The sequence below is a fragment of the Bison bison genome, unplaced genomic scaffold (assembly GCF_000754665.1).
Source record: "Bison bison bison isolate TAMUID 2011002044 unplaced genomic scaffold, Bison_UMD1.0 scf7180017864471, whole genome shotgun sequence".
In the NCBI taxonomy this organism is placed as follows: Eukaryota; Metazoa; Chordata; class Mammalia; order Artiodactyla; family Bovidae; genus Bison; species Bison bison.
The window spans coordinates 23,725,106-23,743,390 of NW_011495032.1; the positions used below are offsets into that span (position 1 = coordinate 23,725,106).

Sequence of the window (18,285 nt, forward strand, 5' to 3'; positions counted from 1 at the left end):
CCCACCCTTGCTCTGCATGCAGGCTATACTGTCTGCTTTTAGATCTTCCCTGTGTGCTCTCTCACACCTTGGCACCCTTGTACATGTTTTCTCTGTTTAGAATGTCTCAATAAATAAATAAAAAGGAAAAAAGAAAAAAATGGAATGCCTCACCACATCTCACCATATCTCTAACCCCCCACCCTGCACTTGACATCACTCCTTTCTTAACTCCTTTCTGGTTTGTCTTCAAGACCCAAGTCCTTGCAGAAGCTTATTTTACTCCCCTTACTTCAAGTACACACCTTCCCGCCATCTCATCTGTTTTGTCACTCTTTTGTGATCCCATAAAAAAATAGTACCTGTCTTGGACTTCCCTGGTGGTCCACTGGTTAAGACTCCATGCTTCCAATGCAAGGGGCAGAGGTTCAATCCCTGGGCAGGGAACTAAGATCCCACATGCCACTCAGCCAAAAAAAAAAAAAAATAGAAAAAGAAGAGAAAACTACCTTCTCAGGAGACTGAGCTCCTAGAAGTCAGAGAATGTTTTTGTCAGGTTTGCATTCCTAAATTTTAGCTTGGAGCTACTTTTTAAAAGTTTTATCTATTCATTTATTTTTGGCTGTGCTGGGTCTTCAGTGCTGCATGGGCTTTTTTCTAGTTGCTGTGATTGGGGGCTACTCTCTAGTTGCTATGCATGGGCATCTCGTTGTGGCGGCTTCTCTCCTTGCAGAGCACGGGCTCTAGGGTCCAAGGGCTTCAGTAGTTTCGACTCTCGGGTTCCAGAGCACAGGCTTAATAGTCGTGGTGCATGGGCTTAGCTGCCCTGCAGCATGTGGGATCTTTCCAGATCAGGGATCGAATCTGTGTCTCCTGCATTGGCAGGCAGATTCTTTACCACTGAACCACCAGGAAAGCCCTGGAGCTAGTTTTATAGCAAGCTCATAGTACCCTTGTTTTGTTGATCTCAGTATTTGCTCTTTGCTCTATGGGATTCTTTTCTAGGACTTATGATGTCCAGTTTTCCTAATTTCTGTTTCTCTACAGCCTCTACTTCTCTATACTGGGATGGGACGGTTATGCACACTGGATGAGTCTGTCTCCTTGGAAACTATGATTGAGCGAATCAAAAGTCACCTAAAACTGTCTCATGTTCGCCTTGCTCTTGGAATAGGGAAGACCTTAGGTAAGTATGTCTTCTATATTTGTCCAGCATACCTACTGATAATATTGGGCAAAAATGGAAACTTTTGGCTATATCAATATGATAGAAATGTGTTAGCAGCTCACAGAAGATGACTGGTTTACTTTATCGGTCAGAGTGGACAAGGTTATGCTGTGGTATACAGCCCATCGACCTAAACAAGATTTATTTCTCATTCACACTCCAGGTCCATCTCAGATCAGCAGGGGAGTCTGCTCATTGTAGACAGGTCTTGAAGAGGGAGGGTCTTAAACTGCAGTTAAACACCGTAGTCTGGAAATGATACATATTCTGTTCAACTCATTGTTCAGAGTCAGTCAACCCAGGAAGAGCATGAAGTGCAGCCCTACCACATTCCAGGAAGACAGCTAGAAATCGTGATTGCTCCAATTACAATGCAGATCTTAAGTTTTACAATACTGGTGATAATTTTTAGTAGGTTCTGCTATGCTCGGTGATGTAATTGCGGTTTCTGAGTTTTGTAGCCACTGCCTTCTCTCTTGGTTTTCTCCTGTACTTTGGGGAACAAAAGGAACGAGCAGAACATTTATTGGGCCCTTGCAGTGAGCCTAGGACTGTTTAGAGTGTCCTATGTGTGTGTGTTTCCTTTGCGAAGGCAACAAGCGGAGTGCAGTTGTTATGAGTGTGGAGTCGGATGCCGTGGGTTTATGTAACAGTCATGTCTGCTGCATGACTTTGGCAGACATGGAAGTGGTGATACAATTCACATGGCTGGCCCATGTTAAGTGCAGTGAATGCTAGCTATTCTTAGATGTCTGGAAAGTATTGATTTTCCTGTTGTATAGGTGAAAAAAATTGAGGTTTGCAGAGGTAACTGACTTAACCAAAATCCACAGTTGGATCAAACAACTCATGAGTGCTCGTTTTCAAAGAAGGTGGGTGGCAGAGATGGAATAAGACTTCTGACCAGCTCCATTGCCCCTTTTGTGAAATACAACTAATGAAGTGTCCATTCTAGAAATTAAGTGCTCAACACTTGTTGGATTTTGTCTTGAAAGTTTCTGTATTTCACTGTCCAGAGGATGCTCTTTTAGGAAAATACCATATTAAAAAAAAGTGTCAATTAACAATGTTGTGTTAGTTTCAGGTATACAGCAAAGTGATTCAGTTATACATATGTCTATTCTTTTTCAAATTCTTTTCCCATTTAGGTTGTTACATAATATTGAGCAGAGTTGCCTGTGCTAAATAGTGGGTCCTGGTTGGTTATCCATTTTAAATATAGCAGTATGTCCATGTCATGCCCTAACTATCCCTTCTCCTTACTTCCCCACTGGTAACTATTAGTTCGTTTTCTATATATCAACTATACTCCAATATAAAATCAAAAGTTAAGAAGATATGTGTCAAATCCATTCCATAGCATCCTCTAACTGGCCTGTTTAGTTCCTTAGCTTCCTTACCTGGGGACAGAGACAAACTTGCCTGCCTTTCACTGTCACCTGGAGACCAGGTGAGGTTGCTTAACTGAGCAGCACTGTGGTGAAGCCTAAAACCTAGTGCTGCTGCTGCTGCTGAGTCACTTCAGGCGTGTCCGACTCTGTGCGACCCCACAGACGGCAGCCCACCAGGCTCCCCCGTCCCTGGGATTCTCCAGGCAAGAACACTGGAGTGGGTTGCCATTTCCTTCTCCAATGCATGAAAGTGAAAAGTGAAAGTGAAGTCGCTCAGTCGTGTCCGACTCTTAGAGACCTCATGGACTGCAGCCTACCAGGCTCCTCCGTCCATGGGATTTTCCAGGCAAGAGTACTGGAATGGGGTGCCATCACCTTCTCTGAAACCTAGTGCTAATAGTGGTAAATACTATTCAGAGGTGCCTTATGTGGGCTTGTGCAATAGCGAATATCCAAAGGAATAATAATCCTGCCTTGAAAAGTAAAAGTTAAGTCGCTCAGTCATGTCCGACTCTTTGTGGCCCCATAGACTGTAGCCTACCAGGCTCCTCTGTCCATGGGGTTTTCCAGGCAAGAATAGTGGAGTGGGTTGCCATTTCCGTCTCCAGGGGATCCTCCCGACCCAGGGATCGAACCCGGGTCTCCTGCATTGCAGGCAGATGCTTTACCCTCTAAGCCACCAGGGAAGCCATCCTGCCTTACGTTAGCTCTGTAATACCAAGGAATAGTCTGTTTGCTTATATGAAGATATGTTTTTTTATTTTTTAAAACTTTTTACACAAAATTAACATACCTGTGATAAGACTGGGAGAGAGATCTGTATTACATATCGGATTCTTGGTACAGTTTGTAATATTAATATGAAGGGGAATTGTAAAGTGTTGGTCTCTTGTTTTGTTTATCATAAAGAGTCCCCAGTCAAAGTCGTGGCTCTGTGCGCTGGTTCTGGGAGCAGCGTCCTGCAGGGGACAGATGCCGACCTTTATCTCACAGGTAGGACAGCCTTTGGATCTTTCTTGTACCCTTTTCTTGTGTATCCCTTCCCTACCTTGGTTTGTTTTTTACAAGGTAAAAATTAACAGATTTTAGGACAGCATCTAACATACAGATGGATCTAATAAATGTTTTTTGATCCTGAACTAAATAAGAACTATGTCAAAATTGGGGACATACCACATACTTTGTGGAAGGAAAAAAATAATCATCTAATAATTAGATTATCTAAAAAGTGATATTCAACATTTATTTAACCTATTTTTATAGGTTAAATAATAAATTCCTAAACATGATTTCTCTCAGATTTCACGTAAGTTACTGGAACAATTTTTACCTGTTGCCTTAGGTAGAAAATTGTGCCTCTTACTCGGCCCTGAAGGCAATGATCACTTTCTCTCAGTTCTAGCTCCAAAATCTTTCTATTTTTCCCCTTATCTCCGTCCAGGCATCCCCTACCTAAAGTACTTCATTAAGCCTCTAATCTTAATCTTCCACACTCTCCCAGAACTAACTTTCAGAAGTACAAGTGTGATGGTGTATAATATTATCATGGCTGAAAACCCTTCAGCGTTTTCCTCCATGTGCCCTGGTGAAGCCTGAACGTCCCACCTCTTTCATGCAGTCTTGGCTCATGCCGTTTTCCCTGTCTAGGATGTCTTTTTTTTGCTTCTTTCTTATACTTCTAGTGATGAGCTCAAAGATACCTCCCCTGAGAAACATTTTCTTGACAGTGTCAGGCTCCTGCCCCTGATGATCATACCTTCCTCTCCCAATTCCTGTCACTTTTTTCTTAATCTACAATACGCATTTCTTTTGGACAGAAATTGTTTGACTCCCAGGCTCTATACTCTGTCCTTGTGGGTAATACCTAATTGATAACATGGCCCATCATTCCTCCAAGGGAGTTGGAGGCACTTTGAACACTGCTGTTACCAGCTGCATTTCTACCTCTGGGCCTCTTGAGGGTTAGGAGACAGGGGCTTAAGATTACTTTACCCACTTCCAAAACTAGACTCAAGGGTCTTAAGCCCCTGGGCATTCCTTTGGCGTTACTAGACCGCTCCTGCCACTGTACGCCCGTGCCTTATTATCTAGCATGCTCCCTTACAAAGGCTGCCGCACTTGAAATAATGTCCTGTCTCTGAGAATAGGGGCAGCATCTTAGGAAGCCTGATGTATTGCTTTGAACCAATTAAAAGTGTATATGACCATTGTCTGTTTTCTTTTCCTTCCTTCTAAAGAAGCAAGGGTTTTATTTGGTGGGGGTGGGGGCGGTTATTTATTTATTTAATTTTTGTTGGAGTATAGTTGCTTTATAATGTTGTATTAGTTTCTGATGTACAGCAAAATAAATCAGTTATATATTCACTCTTTTTTAGATTTCCTTCCTGTATAGGTCACATAAAATGTAAGATTTTTATAAGCCCTCAAGTTTATACCAGATTGAAATAAACTTTCAGTGTATAGACAGTTTAACATGTTATAACATGATGTTTCTATTTTAAAATTTAACATTTTACTTTGAAGGAATTTTAGATCTATAGAAAAGTTGCAGTAAGAATAGTATAATCAACTCTTATATACCCTTTGCCTACATTACAAATGGCTGTTTTTGGCCACATTTGTACATTCTGTCTTTCTATAACATCATATATGTGTGTATATATTTGTGCATGCATAAGTATTCGGTTGGTGGAAAAGTACTTGTGTTTGACTTTTACACCAACCTCAATTATTTTTGCACCAACTGCAGTTACTTTTGAACCTCAATTACTTTTTCATCAACCTGAGTTAACTATTACTTTTGCACCAACAATTAGTTTTGTACCAACCACAGTTACTTTTGCACCAACCTAATATGTATTTATGTTTTCTCCCAAACCATTTATAAATAAATTACAGATATGATGACCTTTTACCTTCAAATACTTCAGCATTATATCTCCTAGGAGCGAGGACATTCCCTTATATGACCATGTTATAATGACCAAATTCAGGAATTTAATGTTGTTAATTGATCAAAATTTATAGTATTTCTTTTTCAGATTGATGCTCAATTCTTTTTTTAAATATAAATTTATTTATTTTAATTGGAGGCTAATTACTTTACAATATTGTAGTGGTTTTGCCATACATTGACTTGAATCCACTACGGGTGTACATGTGTTCTCCATCCTGAACCCTGCTCCCACCTCCTTCCCCATACCATCCCCCTGGATCATCCCAGTGCACCAGCCCCGAGCATCCTGTATCATGCATCGAATGTGGACTGGTGATTCATTTCATATATGATAATATACATGTCTCAATGCCATTCTCCCAAATCATCCCACCCTAGCCCTCTCCCACAGAGTCCAAAAGACTGTTCTATACATCTGTGTCTCTTTTGGTGTCTCGCATACAGGGTTATCGTTACCATCTTTCTAAATTCCATATACATGCATTAATATACTGTATTGGTGTTTTTCTTTCTGGCTTACTTCACTCTGTATGCTGCTGCTAAGTCGCTTCAGTCGTGTCCGACTCTGTGCGACCGCATAGACGGCAGCCCACCAGGCTCCCCCGTCCCTGGGATTCTCCAGGCAAGAACACTGGAGTGGGTTGCCATTTCCTTCTCCAATGCATGAAAGTGAAAAGTGAAAGTGAAGTCGCTCAGTCATGTCCAACTCTTAGCGACCCCATGGACTGTAGCCCACCAGGCTCCTCCATCCATGGGTTTTTCCAGGCAAGAGTACTGGAGTGGGGTGCTATTGCCTTCTCCTCTCTCTGTATAATAGGCTCCAATTTCATCCACCTCATTAGAACTGATTCAAATGTATTCTTTTTAATGGCTGAGTAGTACTCCATTGTGTATATGTACCACAGCTTTCTTATCCATTCATCTACTGATGGACATCTAGGTTGCTTCCATGTCCTGGCTATTATAAACAGTGCTGCGATGAACATTGGGGTACACGTGTCTCTTTCAGTTCTGTTTTCCTCAGTGTGTATGCCCAGCAGTGGAATTGCTGGGTCATATGGCAGTTCTATTTCCAGTTTTTTAAGGAATCTCCACACTGTTCTCCATAGTGACTGTACTAGTTTGCATTCCCACCAATAGTGTAAGAGGGTTCCTTTTTCTCCACACCCTCTCCAGCATTTATTGCTTGTAGACTTTTGGATCGCAGCCATTCTGACTGGCGTGAAATGGTACCTCATTGTGGTTTTGATTTGCATTTCTCTGATAATGAGTGATCACACACTGCATCTGTTCTAGTTCTCAACTTTGTTTTTAGAGCATTGGCATTTTTGAAGAGCGTAGGCCATTTGCTTTTTTTGTATATCTCTCAATTTGGAATGTCTGTTTTCTCATAAATAATAACTTTTTAAAATTAGTTTTCATATCACAAAGCAGTATATACATAAGATAAATTCACACAGTTCCAAAATGTTAAAATGTCCTCCCTTGGGGAGGGGGGTGGGAGGGGGGTTCAGGAGTGGGAACACGTGCTCACCCCTGGCGGATTCATGTTGATGTATGGCAAAACCAATACAATATTGTAAAGTAATTAGCCTCCAATTAAAAAAAAAAAAGTCCTTCTTACACGGTTAGTTGGGGAAACAGAAAATGTCTTATCCAGCTTACTTTAGATGTCTGTACTCGGTGAGGCATCACTTTGAATATCACTTCAGAGATGGGAAACCCCAGCCAGAAGACCATTTTCATCACCCTTCCTTTGAGCTTTACATATTAGGTCATAAAGGGCAGTATCCTAGGAAGACCAGCAGATGGCAGGCTTGCTCCTTGGAAATATAAATTGGATACTAGTCCAGACAGCCAGACTGTCTTTCCCAAAGCATGACTTCTAACTGGGCCAGTTAGTGTCTTTTTCTCCTTTCACTTTTTCCTCTGCTATTACTTAAATTAAGATATTTTAAAAGGTGCTTGAGTAGAAACTAGTCCTTACAATGAGGGCTTCCCTGGTGGCTCAACTGTTAAAGTATCTGCCTGCAATGCAGGAGACCTGGGTTCGATCCCTGAGTTGGGAACATCCCCTGGAGAAGGGAATGGCTACCCACTTCAGTGTTCTTGCTTGGACAATTCCATGGACAGAGGAGCCTAGCAAGCTTCAGTCCATGGGGTCTCAAAGGGTTGGACACGACTGAGTGACTAACACTTCATAATGAAATGATGCGTATTTGGCTAGGGGAGAGTGTGGGGAATTGAAATTGAGGGCTTTTTTTTTTTCTTTTCTTAAGAACTTTTTTTTTAATGCCTTTATGTCTTAAGTATATTTCAAAATTGTGCTTTTTATGAAAAAGCCAAATATTCTTGCTCTTACATCAGATTCACAAAGTGTTTTTTAAAAATTCAAAACATTTGAGTTTTCCCAAAATCTTTCCACAAAAGATGAGATCCTCTTCTACCAGTAACTTCAGAATTTCTAGGTGTTTTGCCTGAGTCAAAGGAAAATACCTTGTTTTTAATTTAGAAATAACCTTAAGCTCATTTCATTCTTATGAATTAGACTACAGTTGATGCTGAGAATTTTGGTATTCACAAAGTATAAGGGGTTTCCCTGGTGGCTCAGATGGTAAAGAATCTGCCTAGAATGTGGGAGATCTGGGTTAGATTCCTGGGTCGGGAAGACCCCGTGGAGAAGGAAATGGCAACCCACTCCAGTATTCCTGCCTGGAGAATTCCATGGACAGAGGAGCCTGGCGGGCTATAGTCCATGGGGATACAGAGAGTCAGACATGACTGAGCTACTAACACTTCACTTTATTTCACAAAGTATAAAGAAGTCTTTGGTGGGTAAGCAGTGGTGTTTTATTTTATTGTGGAAACCTTTTGAATGGGTGTTCCTACAGGTCAGTTCTGGCGGTATTAGATACTGTTGGGTGTGTGAATTTGGGTACTTGCCTTGCATTTACCAAGGAGAAAGAATTTGGAATTCTCAGTGGGATGGTCTCTCTTTTTAAATTGGAGTACATGTAAGAAACATGCATATAACTTTCTAGATTCATGTTCTGCTGTATTACGTTTGCTTCATATAGGATGAAAACTTGGTATTTCTGCTGTTATGGTTCCGCACAGAACCACAGACTGTGTCTAATATTTAGCTATTTGCTCTTTCTTTTGTTGGCAGGTGAGATGTCCCACCATGATGTTCTGGATGCTGCTTCCCAAGGAATAAGTGTCATCCTCTGTGAACACAGCAACACTGAACGAGGCTTTCTTTCTGATCTTCGAGATATGCTGGATGCTCACTTGGAGAATAAGATTAATATTATCCTGTCAGAAACAGACAGGGACCCTCTTCATGTGATATAAGGCCTGCAGGAACAGCCAGATAACACAACATAGAAAGCAGGTGGCTCCCAGTGTGAATCCATAACATGAATCAGTGGGGTTGGTATCCTTCCAAAAAATATCTTAGAAGGTACATTAGCATTTCTGGTTTCTTAATCTGCTTCTCCCGATGTTCTGTAGCTCAGTAGATAAAAAGTATAATGTAATTACCATTGAAGAATAAATATTATAAAGGACAAATTAAAGAATATACTGTGGAATATAAATTCATTGTAACTCTAGGAAATATGGAGTAAACCTGTTTGTTTAACATTCTTGGGAAATAGCTCAAGTAATCATCTCTTTAACTCAGTTACAGATGGGATGTGTCATTCTAGATCTCTCTGTCCTTAGTTATTTTAAAAATATACCTTTTCAGAAAAGTTTGTCTATATATGCATTCTTTTAAAACTTCATATTAGCTCACCTGTATCTAGGTAGTAACCTTTGAAGGGTAGTAAGGTCTGTCTTTTGGAGAAGGCAATGGCACCCCACTCCAGTACTCTTGCCTGGAAAATCCCATGGACGGAGGACGCTGGTGGGCCGCAGTCCGTAGGGTCGCTAAGAGTCGGACACGACTGAGCGACTTCACTTTCGCTTTTCACTTTTCTGCACTGGAGAAAGAAATGGCAACCCACTCCAGTGTTCTTGCCTGGAGAATCCCAGGGACGGGGGAGCCTGGTGGGCTGCCGTCTATGGGGTTGCACAGAGTCGGACACGACTGAAGCGACTTAGCAGCAGCAAGGTCTGTCTTTATGTTCTCTTTCCTAGATCACTGATCTCCCACCTAAATTTCAGAATCAGGATGAGATTTTGTTTTTTGGCCTTGAGCAAAGTACTTAACCTTTGTCTCAGTTTTCTCATCCCATGTGGCATGTGGGATCTTAGTTCCTCGACCAGGGATCACACTAGTGCCTCCTGCAGTGCAAGTGTGAAGTCTTAACCACTGGACCTCCAGGGATGTCCCTCAGGATGAGTTCTGCTTTTTGTTGTAAATATACATGATCATTATTCATGTTCAGTTCAGTTCAGTTGCTTAGTCCTGTCTGACTCTTTGCGACCCCATGGACTGCAGTACGCCAGGCCTCTCTGTCCATCACCAACTCCTGGAGTTTACTCAAACTCATGTCCGTTGAGTCGGTGATGCCATCCAACAATCTCATCCTCTGTCGTCCCCTTCTCCCCCCACCTTCAATCTTTCCCAGCATCAGGGTCTTTTCAAATAAGTCAGTTCTTTGCATCAGGTGGCCAAAGTATTTCAGTTTCAGCATCAGTCCTTCCAATGAATTTTCAGGATTATTCATGTAACTATTGCTTTTTGGGTAACTCACCATTTCATTAAAGATTTTTAACTTTAAAAATAATACTGGTGAATACGTGTACAGTATTAATTTTGTGCCAGGTACTCTACTATGTGCTCTATAAACACTTTCAGTCCCATATATGCAAGTATATAGGTATTGTTACTCCCATTTTAACAGATGAGGAAACTGAGACAGAGGTTATGTAGCTTGGAAGTGATGGAGTTAGGATATAAACTCAGTCTGGCTCCAGAGCCTATGTGCTTATTAATTGCAGTGGATCTTAATCAAATATGTTGATGGTAGGACTGATATAAGAGGTATGGAAGAAATCCTGAAGGGAAAAAAAAAAAAAAATCCATCTTAACTGCGATCTTCTCTGGGTGGTATGATGAGAGGCTTTTAATGCTTTTATATTTATTTCCAATTTCTACACTGAGCATGTTACTATGGTAATGGCAAAAGCAATCTTTTAAAATACTATTGTTTAAAAGTGAGAAAGCATAGAATTTAGTATTTGTAGGATCCTTTTCCTACCCATCTTCTATCTCCTGGAGGATTTGGGATCCTAACTTAAAAATTATTCTTAATTTTTAAGAATACAGTGGTTCACCTGTAATACTGATTCACTACAGAAATAGCCAACAGGAGTGAGCCTTATGAAATGCCCCCCATTAAAAGTTGGAGGAGCCACCAGGAAAGGTGAGAGGAGAACAGCTAAGTGTCAGAAGCCAAGAACTAGAAAGCTTCTATGAGATGGTCAAGTTTGTCAAAGCAGAATGAGATAGCAGCTTTTCGAGACTATCTTAATGGTATTTGCTTCATTCATTCACTCACTGGTTGCTTTCTGTGTGCTGGACCCAGAGAGTATGTGGAGAGGATATGACAGAATTTGGTTAATGATGACAGTAAACTCTTAACTATGAAAAAGGCAGGCATTTTATAGGGAATTTATAGGGAAGGTCTTCTGGGGGACAGCTTAAACACATGCACTAAGTAGAGAAACAGCAGAGCCCACTGAAAAAGCCCAAGTAATTAATTCAGTATTGTCAGGGTGGAAAGAAGGCAGGAAAGGTATGGTCCAAGGTGATGATGAAGAAACAGCCTGCAGCCAGTAGCTCTCAAACCCTCCTTAAGGCGTGGTATGATTTGGCCTGTGACTCATGAAGGCAGACAGGATCTCAGAATTGACAGTTGTGGATTAATCCCTTTGGGTAGAGTTTTAGGAGGGGTTAATGAATCAAAGAATTTGTTTATGATTGACACACTTATTGCCAAATAATGATATTATGACTGTAATAATTTTCAGCCTGCTTGCACTTCTGAATAACTAAAAAAAATACCCCAACACATCCTATGTAGTTTATTTTTTTCTTCCTATGCAGTTTAAGAAAAAATAAAGTATCACTCAAGATTCCTTACCTTCAGCTGTCAAATTTTCCAAACTGTTAAAGATGCTGAAGTATTCAGGTGACCTAAATACTTCAGAAAGACTTGAGGCCCAAGTGATAACATGCCAAAATAATGAAAACTTGGTAATAAGTTTTGTTATGCTTAAAGTTATATTTTTCGTAGCATTAGTTATTTCAAATTGACTTTATTCAACACATTAAGGATACTGTAATTTTTAATGCTATTAAAACCTCAACTAGGTATTTCATATCACATCTTGATTTTCTCAGCTGCCTAGAACACAGCTTTCTGCATGGTAAGTTCTCAAAAAACATGAATTAACATGGCTTAACAGCAATTTGAAAAATTAAAGTGTGGGAGAATCTCCCAAGGGAGAAATCAAATAATTACAAAAAGCCTGAGAAAGTCATATACGTGACTATCCCTTGGTTTTCAGGAAAAGACACACATCTGTAATGAGGCAGACTCTCATGACTTGCTGTCATCTCTGACAGCTACTCAGGACTAAGCCAAAAACCTGGAATGCAGAAAAATACATTCTGAACATGCTACTGGCTCCAGGTTTGGAAGCTGAGAACTGGAGCTGAAGTACAGTTGAGCCTTGGACATCGTGGGGGTGCTGACCTTCTGCACAGTAAAAAATCCAGCTGTAACCTACAGTTGGCTCTGTGTATGCTTGGTTTCCCTTTTTACATCCGTGGGTTCAACGGACCATGGATCATATAGTACTGTAGCATTTACTATTGGAAAAAATCTGCACATAAGTGGACCCACACAATTCAAATCTGTGTTGTTCAGGGTCAACTGTAGACTTCTAAAGTTTTGTTAGTAATTTTTTTAAGTTAAGCAAAATCTATAAACCATCCCTCAAATTGCCTGATCTTTTATAAGAATGAAATATTCATGTATTAAAATGACAAATATGATACTAAGAAAGTTGCTTCTATTAATGGAATAACACAGGAACTCATCTAGAACTCTCTGCATGCGGAATTCAGTATTATGCCGAGTTTGCATAGTACAAATATCTGTCCTGCATCCTCTGCACCTTTTTAGCCCTGTTTCAGCCATTTTATTAAGAGAAGCCAGAAGAATCTTTCAAGGTTTCAGGTCTGTTTAATATTGCCAGAAGCGAGTAACAGCAGAAGTTTGGAGCCTTAGCAGTCAAACTGATAGAGCTTAAGCTACACTGATGTTGAAACAAGTTAGTGAAGAGCATATAATTCTGCCAAGATCACTATCAGAGCTGTAAGGTGCACTCATAAAATTTTTGAAGCACTTCAAAATATTTTTAGTAAAAAAATAGCACTTTATGGGACTTCCCTGGCAGTCCAGTGGTTGAGACTCTGTGCTATTAATGTAAGGGGTACAGGTTCTAGCTCTGGTTGGGGAACTAAGATCCTACATGCTGTATTGCATTGCCAAAAGATGGGGGAAAAAAAAAGTCCCAGAGAATCTGGGAGTTGGAAGTAACAAAACAGTACTATAAATGAAGGAAGAAAAAAAGTTCTATCCAAATTGCTTTATTAATAGTAGACTATTCACACATATTGCTTGCAAACAGTATAGACACAAAAAATATAAAAATAAACCAGTAGATAAATTTAAGGGCAAATGCAGTTTCACAGTAGGTCATTAAAGATTCTGTATATGTTTCTTTATATTGTAAGTTATTATAAACTAAATATATTAAGCAAAAAAAAAAAAAAGGTGCAAACCAGCAAGTATCATATGCCACCATTTGTGTTTTTAAAAGGAGAAATATAGACAAATACCCTTAGATGTGCATAGAATACCTCTGGAAGAATGCTTAAAATGCTGCCAATGGCTGCCTAAGGGACTGGATGGGGGAATGGTAAGGAAACTCACTTTTCACTGAATATCCTTTGGTACAATTAAAAAATTTTTGAATCCTATTCATGTACCAATTTGTTTAAATATTGATCAGTAATTATGGTTAAGACTAACCCCCCTTATACATGGGTTTAATATAAAATTACTTCATTATATGACATGAAATGATTTTAAAAATTCTGGGCATTTGGGGAAATATTTTCATAAAAGGGGTTTACAAGATAAGAAATGAGTGAGAAATGCTGATGCAGTACAGTGACAGAGAATTTAACTTCCAACTATGAAACATTTCAGGGAGTATATAAAGACTATCTGCTGACTCCAGTGGTCAAGGTTAGCCTTTTTTTCTTTCCTAAGAGAAAAGGGTTGTGTATTTAGGAGGCTTGAAATTGTCACTTTAAGAAAAAACTGAAATGTCTTACAGTGAGTTTTAGGTGGGCCTACTTGATAAGAGAAATCAAATTAACTTAAAGCCAGCCATTAATAAGCTATTCATCTGCATGTTATTCAAGAAAATAAAAAAAAAGTATGTTGATATACAATAATTAAATTATTCTGTTGCCTTGGGAAAAAACAACTAAAATACACTTTCAGGATTGTGTTTCTCTAGTCTGGCTTCTCACTCATATCATGAACGTGATGGCACAAACATTAACTGCCTTGAGGAGCATGATCTGTTGTCGTTGATGTGCTTTCTGGGATGGGCGTACACCCTGTACACTTGATACGTTTTTCCCACTTTTCCTAACTGAATAGCATCATGCTCCTTCCTCTATCAGCATGTAGCCTAAATCCAAAAGGAGAAAGCTGAAAATCACCTACTTTCCCCCAGTCCCATAGCTTTTATTAAGCTATTTCAGAAACAGTAAAAGGATGATCTGCCTACTCCATCACACTCTTCAGTTCTGACACGCGAAATAGCAAGTAAAGCATTTATACCACTGTCTGTAACTTTCACACTCTGGAACAAGCACATTTGCAAATACAGTGATAAAAGGCCCTCAAAAAAATTAGGAGCATCATCTCTGGTATAAAAGAATTCAAAAACATCCAGTTCCAAAGAGTCCCTGAGCACCGTTCCTTCCAGCAAGAAGTCTCCAGAGAGGTAATGAATGAAAGGCACGTTTTCTCCATTTTGAGGACCGCTGCATAGTACTAGGATGGTATACCAGCCAGGCTAATCCCGGTTCTAGGTGACGACATTACCCCTCCCCACCTAAAATCTGTACACTGACGAGTCTAATGTTGGATGTAAACACAACACTTTAGAGGAGTGGCAGCTGGGGTATAGCTCTTCCACGGAAGATTCCAAGAGTACACGAGCGCTTTATAACTCCTCTTCTTCGTTTTCCAGGAAATCAGTCAGTATTCCATTGTCAACAGGAATTAATAAATATTCTACTCCATCAGTTCCCTAAAAGGTGTGAGAATACCTGAATGTTAGTCATTTGTAAGAAATGTATTTGAAATGTTAAACAAAAAAATGGACTTGATTTCATTAATAGTTCACATGAATAGAGAAGTATAAAAAACAAGGGCAGCCAGGGGACACAGAGGGATATATAGCTATAAATACACTGAGTTTATAGTTAAACCACGTTATAGTGGAAAAGAAGACTAAAGAATGAGAAGGTGGGTATTTCCTGCTCTAAAACACTACACCACTGATATCTCTGTTCTTTTATACCCCTTTCAACCAGATCCTTCCCATTGGCTACAGGTTCAGGTATCTCCAATTACAAAACCACCCTCACTAGACTCCTCATTTCTCTGCAACCATCATAAAACCATGGCACCTTTCCAGAAGAGCTGTCTATAAATAGTGGTCTGCATTTACTCACTTTTTACTCAACCCAAGCCAACCTACCTACCACCATCATTATCATGTCACACCAAAAGAGCTTTTGGTTAGGCCACCAAGGAATCCCATTTTCCTAAATTCATTATGTATCTTCAGTCTTTGTCTTTTTGGCCTCTCGGCAGCACCTGACAATCCTGACCTAAAAATATGCTTCTCTTCTTGGCTTCTATGACATCTTGGTTTTCTTCTTGGCTCTCTGGCTGTTCCACCTCTGCAGGCTTATCTTCTACTTGGCCATTAAATATCACACTTCTAGGCCTAGTTTCTGGCCCTCTAATCTCACTATATGTTCTCTCTCTAGACTGTCTCACCAAAGCCTGGTTTCCATTATAATATAAATAGGTAGGAATCATAACCTTTTATCTCTAGCCCAGATCTTTTCTCTGGTATCTTGTCCCAGGAATCCAAATGCCCAGCTGACATCTCCACTTGAAAATGTCCAGAGAACCTCAACTGGAGTAAGTCCAAATATACTAAGACCATGAACTCATGCTCTGTCTCCCCAAAATGTTGCTCTTTCAGCTTCTCATCGAGTGATCCCACCATCTCTCTGGTTATGGAGGAAAGAAACAGGCCAGAAACCAGGAATCACTCTTGACACTGTCTTTTCCTTTGGTTCCCATATCCAGTCTGTCATCAGTTCTTGTCAATTTTGAGTCCCAACCACTTTTCTCTTTTTAACCTAGTCCAGATTGCCATCATCTCAGCCAGGCTACTAATACCTTCCCAGCTGGCCTCTGTGCGCTGAGGTTTCGCAGTGCCCACCTTGCGCTGCCCCATCCCACTCTCCATACCATTGTCAGAACAATTTTCTCGATGACTTCTCATTACTTCAGAATGAAACGGGATTGTGTCATGCTGGCTGCTGTTTTGTTCCAGAGCCTCTTTACATGCTGCTCCTGCCTAGAATGCTCTTCCTTCCCTTGATGACTGTAAATCTCCTAGTCTTCCTTTAGGTCTCAGCTCAGTGGTCTCTTCTGATACACATAATTAGGTCAAATCCACCTACTGTAATATGTTCTTTCAGAACCATGTCCCTCCTGATCATAGGACTTAACCACAATTTAAATGTTACATGTATGTGATTATTTGACAAATGCCCATCTTCTCCATTAAGACTTTAAGCTTTATGAGAAAAGAAATTAGGTTTTTGCTTAACTTCTGTATCCTAACGCTTTATATACAGTTAGTGCTCAATACACATAGACAGGATTAATGAATAGAGGAGAAGGGAACATGATTATCCGACTCATTTCTAATGGCCTGTTTGTCACTCTGAACTAGAAGTCGAAAGTCTTCTGCTCCATGCTGAAGTGGAGTATTTCTACCTTCTTTCTACAGAACTCAAATGGCACACTGCCTAAATGGATCCTTGTGACACACCAAGGCAACCTCAGTTTCATAACAGGCATACTTGTCCTTAAGTAAACAAGAGACACTATTCCTGGCATACAATGTTATACAGCAAAGTCTCACCTTCTTTGTTCTTATAAGCTTGTGGTCCCTAAATTCAGTTAACTGGGCCCGTAGTGTCAGATCACTATTGACAAGGAAAGCCTCCCGACACTGCTGGTAAAAGTCTTGAAAACAAAGCCCTGGAGAGTTCAAAAGAAGATGTGAACATAAGTCAGTATTTAAGACATGACCCCATATATGCATACCCATGCTGAAAAAGACAGGAAAAAAGTGCTATTACCCGAGTATGTCAAAGCAGTCAGTAAATGCTGAGTAAATACCTCTCGAAGAAGCAAAACTAGAGAATACTTAGGTGTTATATACTGTGGCTTACATTTTTTTAATGAGAACTGATTGGCTGAAAGCAGTCAACTGTGGCCAAGGATAATATAATCTCATGGGCAGTTGTAAACAGTGTGAGTAAAGTTGACTTTTTTAAAAGAGGGAACTAGTAAGTCAAGTGAGAGCTGAATGATTTTTAAAAAAATATATTTTTTTTCAAAGTCTTTATTGAATTTGTTACAATATTGTTTCTATTTTATGTTTTGGTTTTTTGGCCACAAAGCATATGGGATCTTGGCTCCCCAATGAGGGATCGAACCTGAAACTCCCACACTGGCAGGTGAAGTATTAACCACTGGACCACCAGGGGAGTCCCCTGAATGATTATTAAAATGTGTGTTTAACAGATTATTTTCACTCAAGTTAAAGAAAATCTAAGTTGCCCAGTATATGAAATATATGTAGCTGGTAGACACACATTCATAGTTAACAGAGGAAATTTAAGAAGTATATTGGATTTGTTTTTCAATTTGTATTGACAAATAATACAAATAGCCTGCTCAGCAGTGTATCTGTGGGGTTGCTTGAAATTTTTCAGTATGGCAAATACAGTGATCACGGAGCAAACCATTTATTTACTGCTGTGAAATACTGCAGTGCTATTATTAGATTCCAGGAAAAAGAATTTATGGGATGAAACAAAGGTCACACAATTTAATATCATAAATATTGGATACCAGTGTAAGAAGGGTTATCCTGGTTATCCAGCTGATACTTTATTAGTAGCCGGAAAATTCCCCTAAGGAAAAACACAAAAACAAATTGAAATCCAGAATGTTAACATCCACAGATAACAGTTAATAGTCAAGTACACAGAGACTGTGAAACACTTAGCCCATTTATATTACCTTCCTTTCCTTTTTCAAAGAACATCATACCCTGGTCTACTTAAAAAGGAGAAGCATTTTTACCTCCTTTTAAAGAAAATCTAGGAATACAGCTGACCCTTGAACATCATGGGTTTGAACTGCATGGGTCTACTTACATATGAAGCCTGGCATGCAGTCCATGGGGTTGCAAAGAGTCAGACACGACTGAGTGACTGAACCTGAACCGAACTTACATATGCATATTCTTCAACTAAACACTACAGAACTACATAGCCCCAGTTAATTGACTCTGCAGATGCAGTG

The 18,285-nt window shown here is 39.9% G+C and overlaps 2 protein-coding genes across 4 annotated transcripts in view; one reads left to right on the forward strand and one right to left on the reverse strand.

Annotated features, from left to right (window-relative positions):
• Positions 1–10,290, forward strand: part of NIF3L1 (NIF3 NGG1 interacting factor 3-like 1 (S. cerevisiae)) — an 18,657-nt gene extending 8,367 nt beyond the window's left edge. For all 3 annotated transcript variants that reach the window (XM_010860953.1, XM_010860954.1, XM_010860952.1), the window contains exons 5-7: positions 1,027–1,165; positions 3,508–3,591; positions 8,724–10,290. In XM_010860953.1, coding sequence (XP_010859255.1) covers positions 1,027–1,165; positions 3,508–3,591; positions 8,724–8,908 — 408 coding nt within the window. In that variant the 3' untranslated portion in view covers positions 8,909–10,290. The remainder of the gene's footprint in view (positions 1–1,026; positions 1,166–3,507; positions 3,592–8,723) is intronic.
• Positions 10,291–13,147: 2,857 nt separating this feature from the next.
• The window catches only part of ORC2 (origin recognition complex, subunit 2), a 37,685-nt gene continuing 32,547 nt past the window's right edge, over positions 13,148–18,285 (reverse strand). The window contains exons 16-18 of the mRNA XM_010860955.1: positions 17,830–17,891; positions 16,832–16,950; positions 13,148–14,908 (exon numbers count right to left, since the gene is read on the reverse strand). Of these exons, the coding sequence (XP_010859257.1) occupies positions 14,822–14,908; positions 16,832–16,950; positions 17,830–17,891 (268 nt within the window). The 3' untranslated portion in view covers positions 13,148–14,821. The remainder of the gene's footprint in view (positions 14,909–16,831; positions 16,951–17,829; positions 17,892–18,285) is intronic.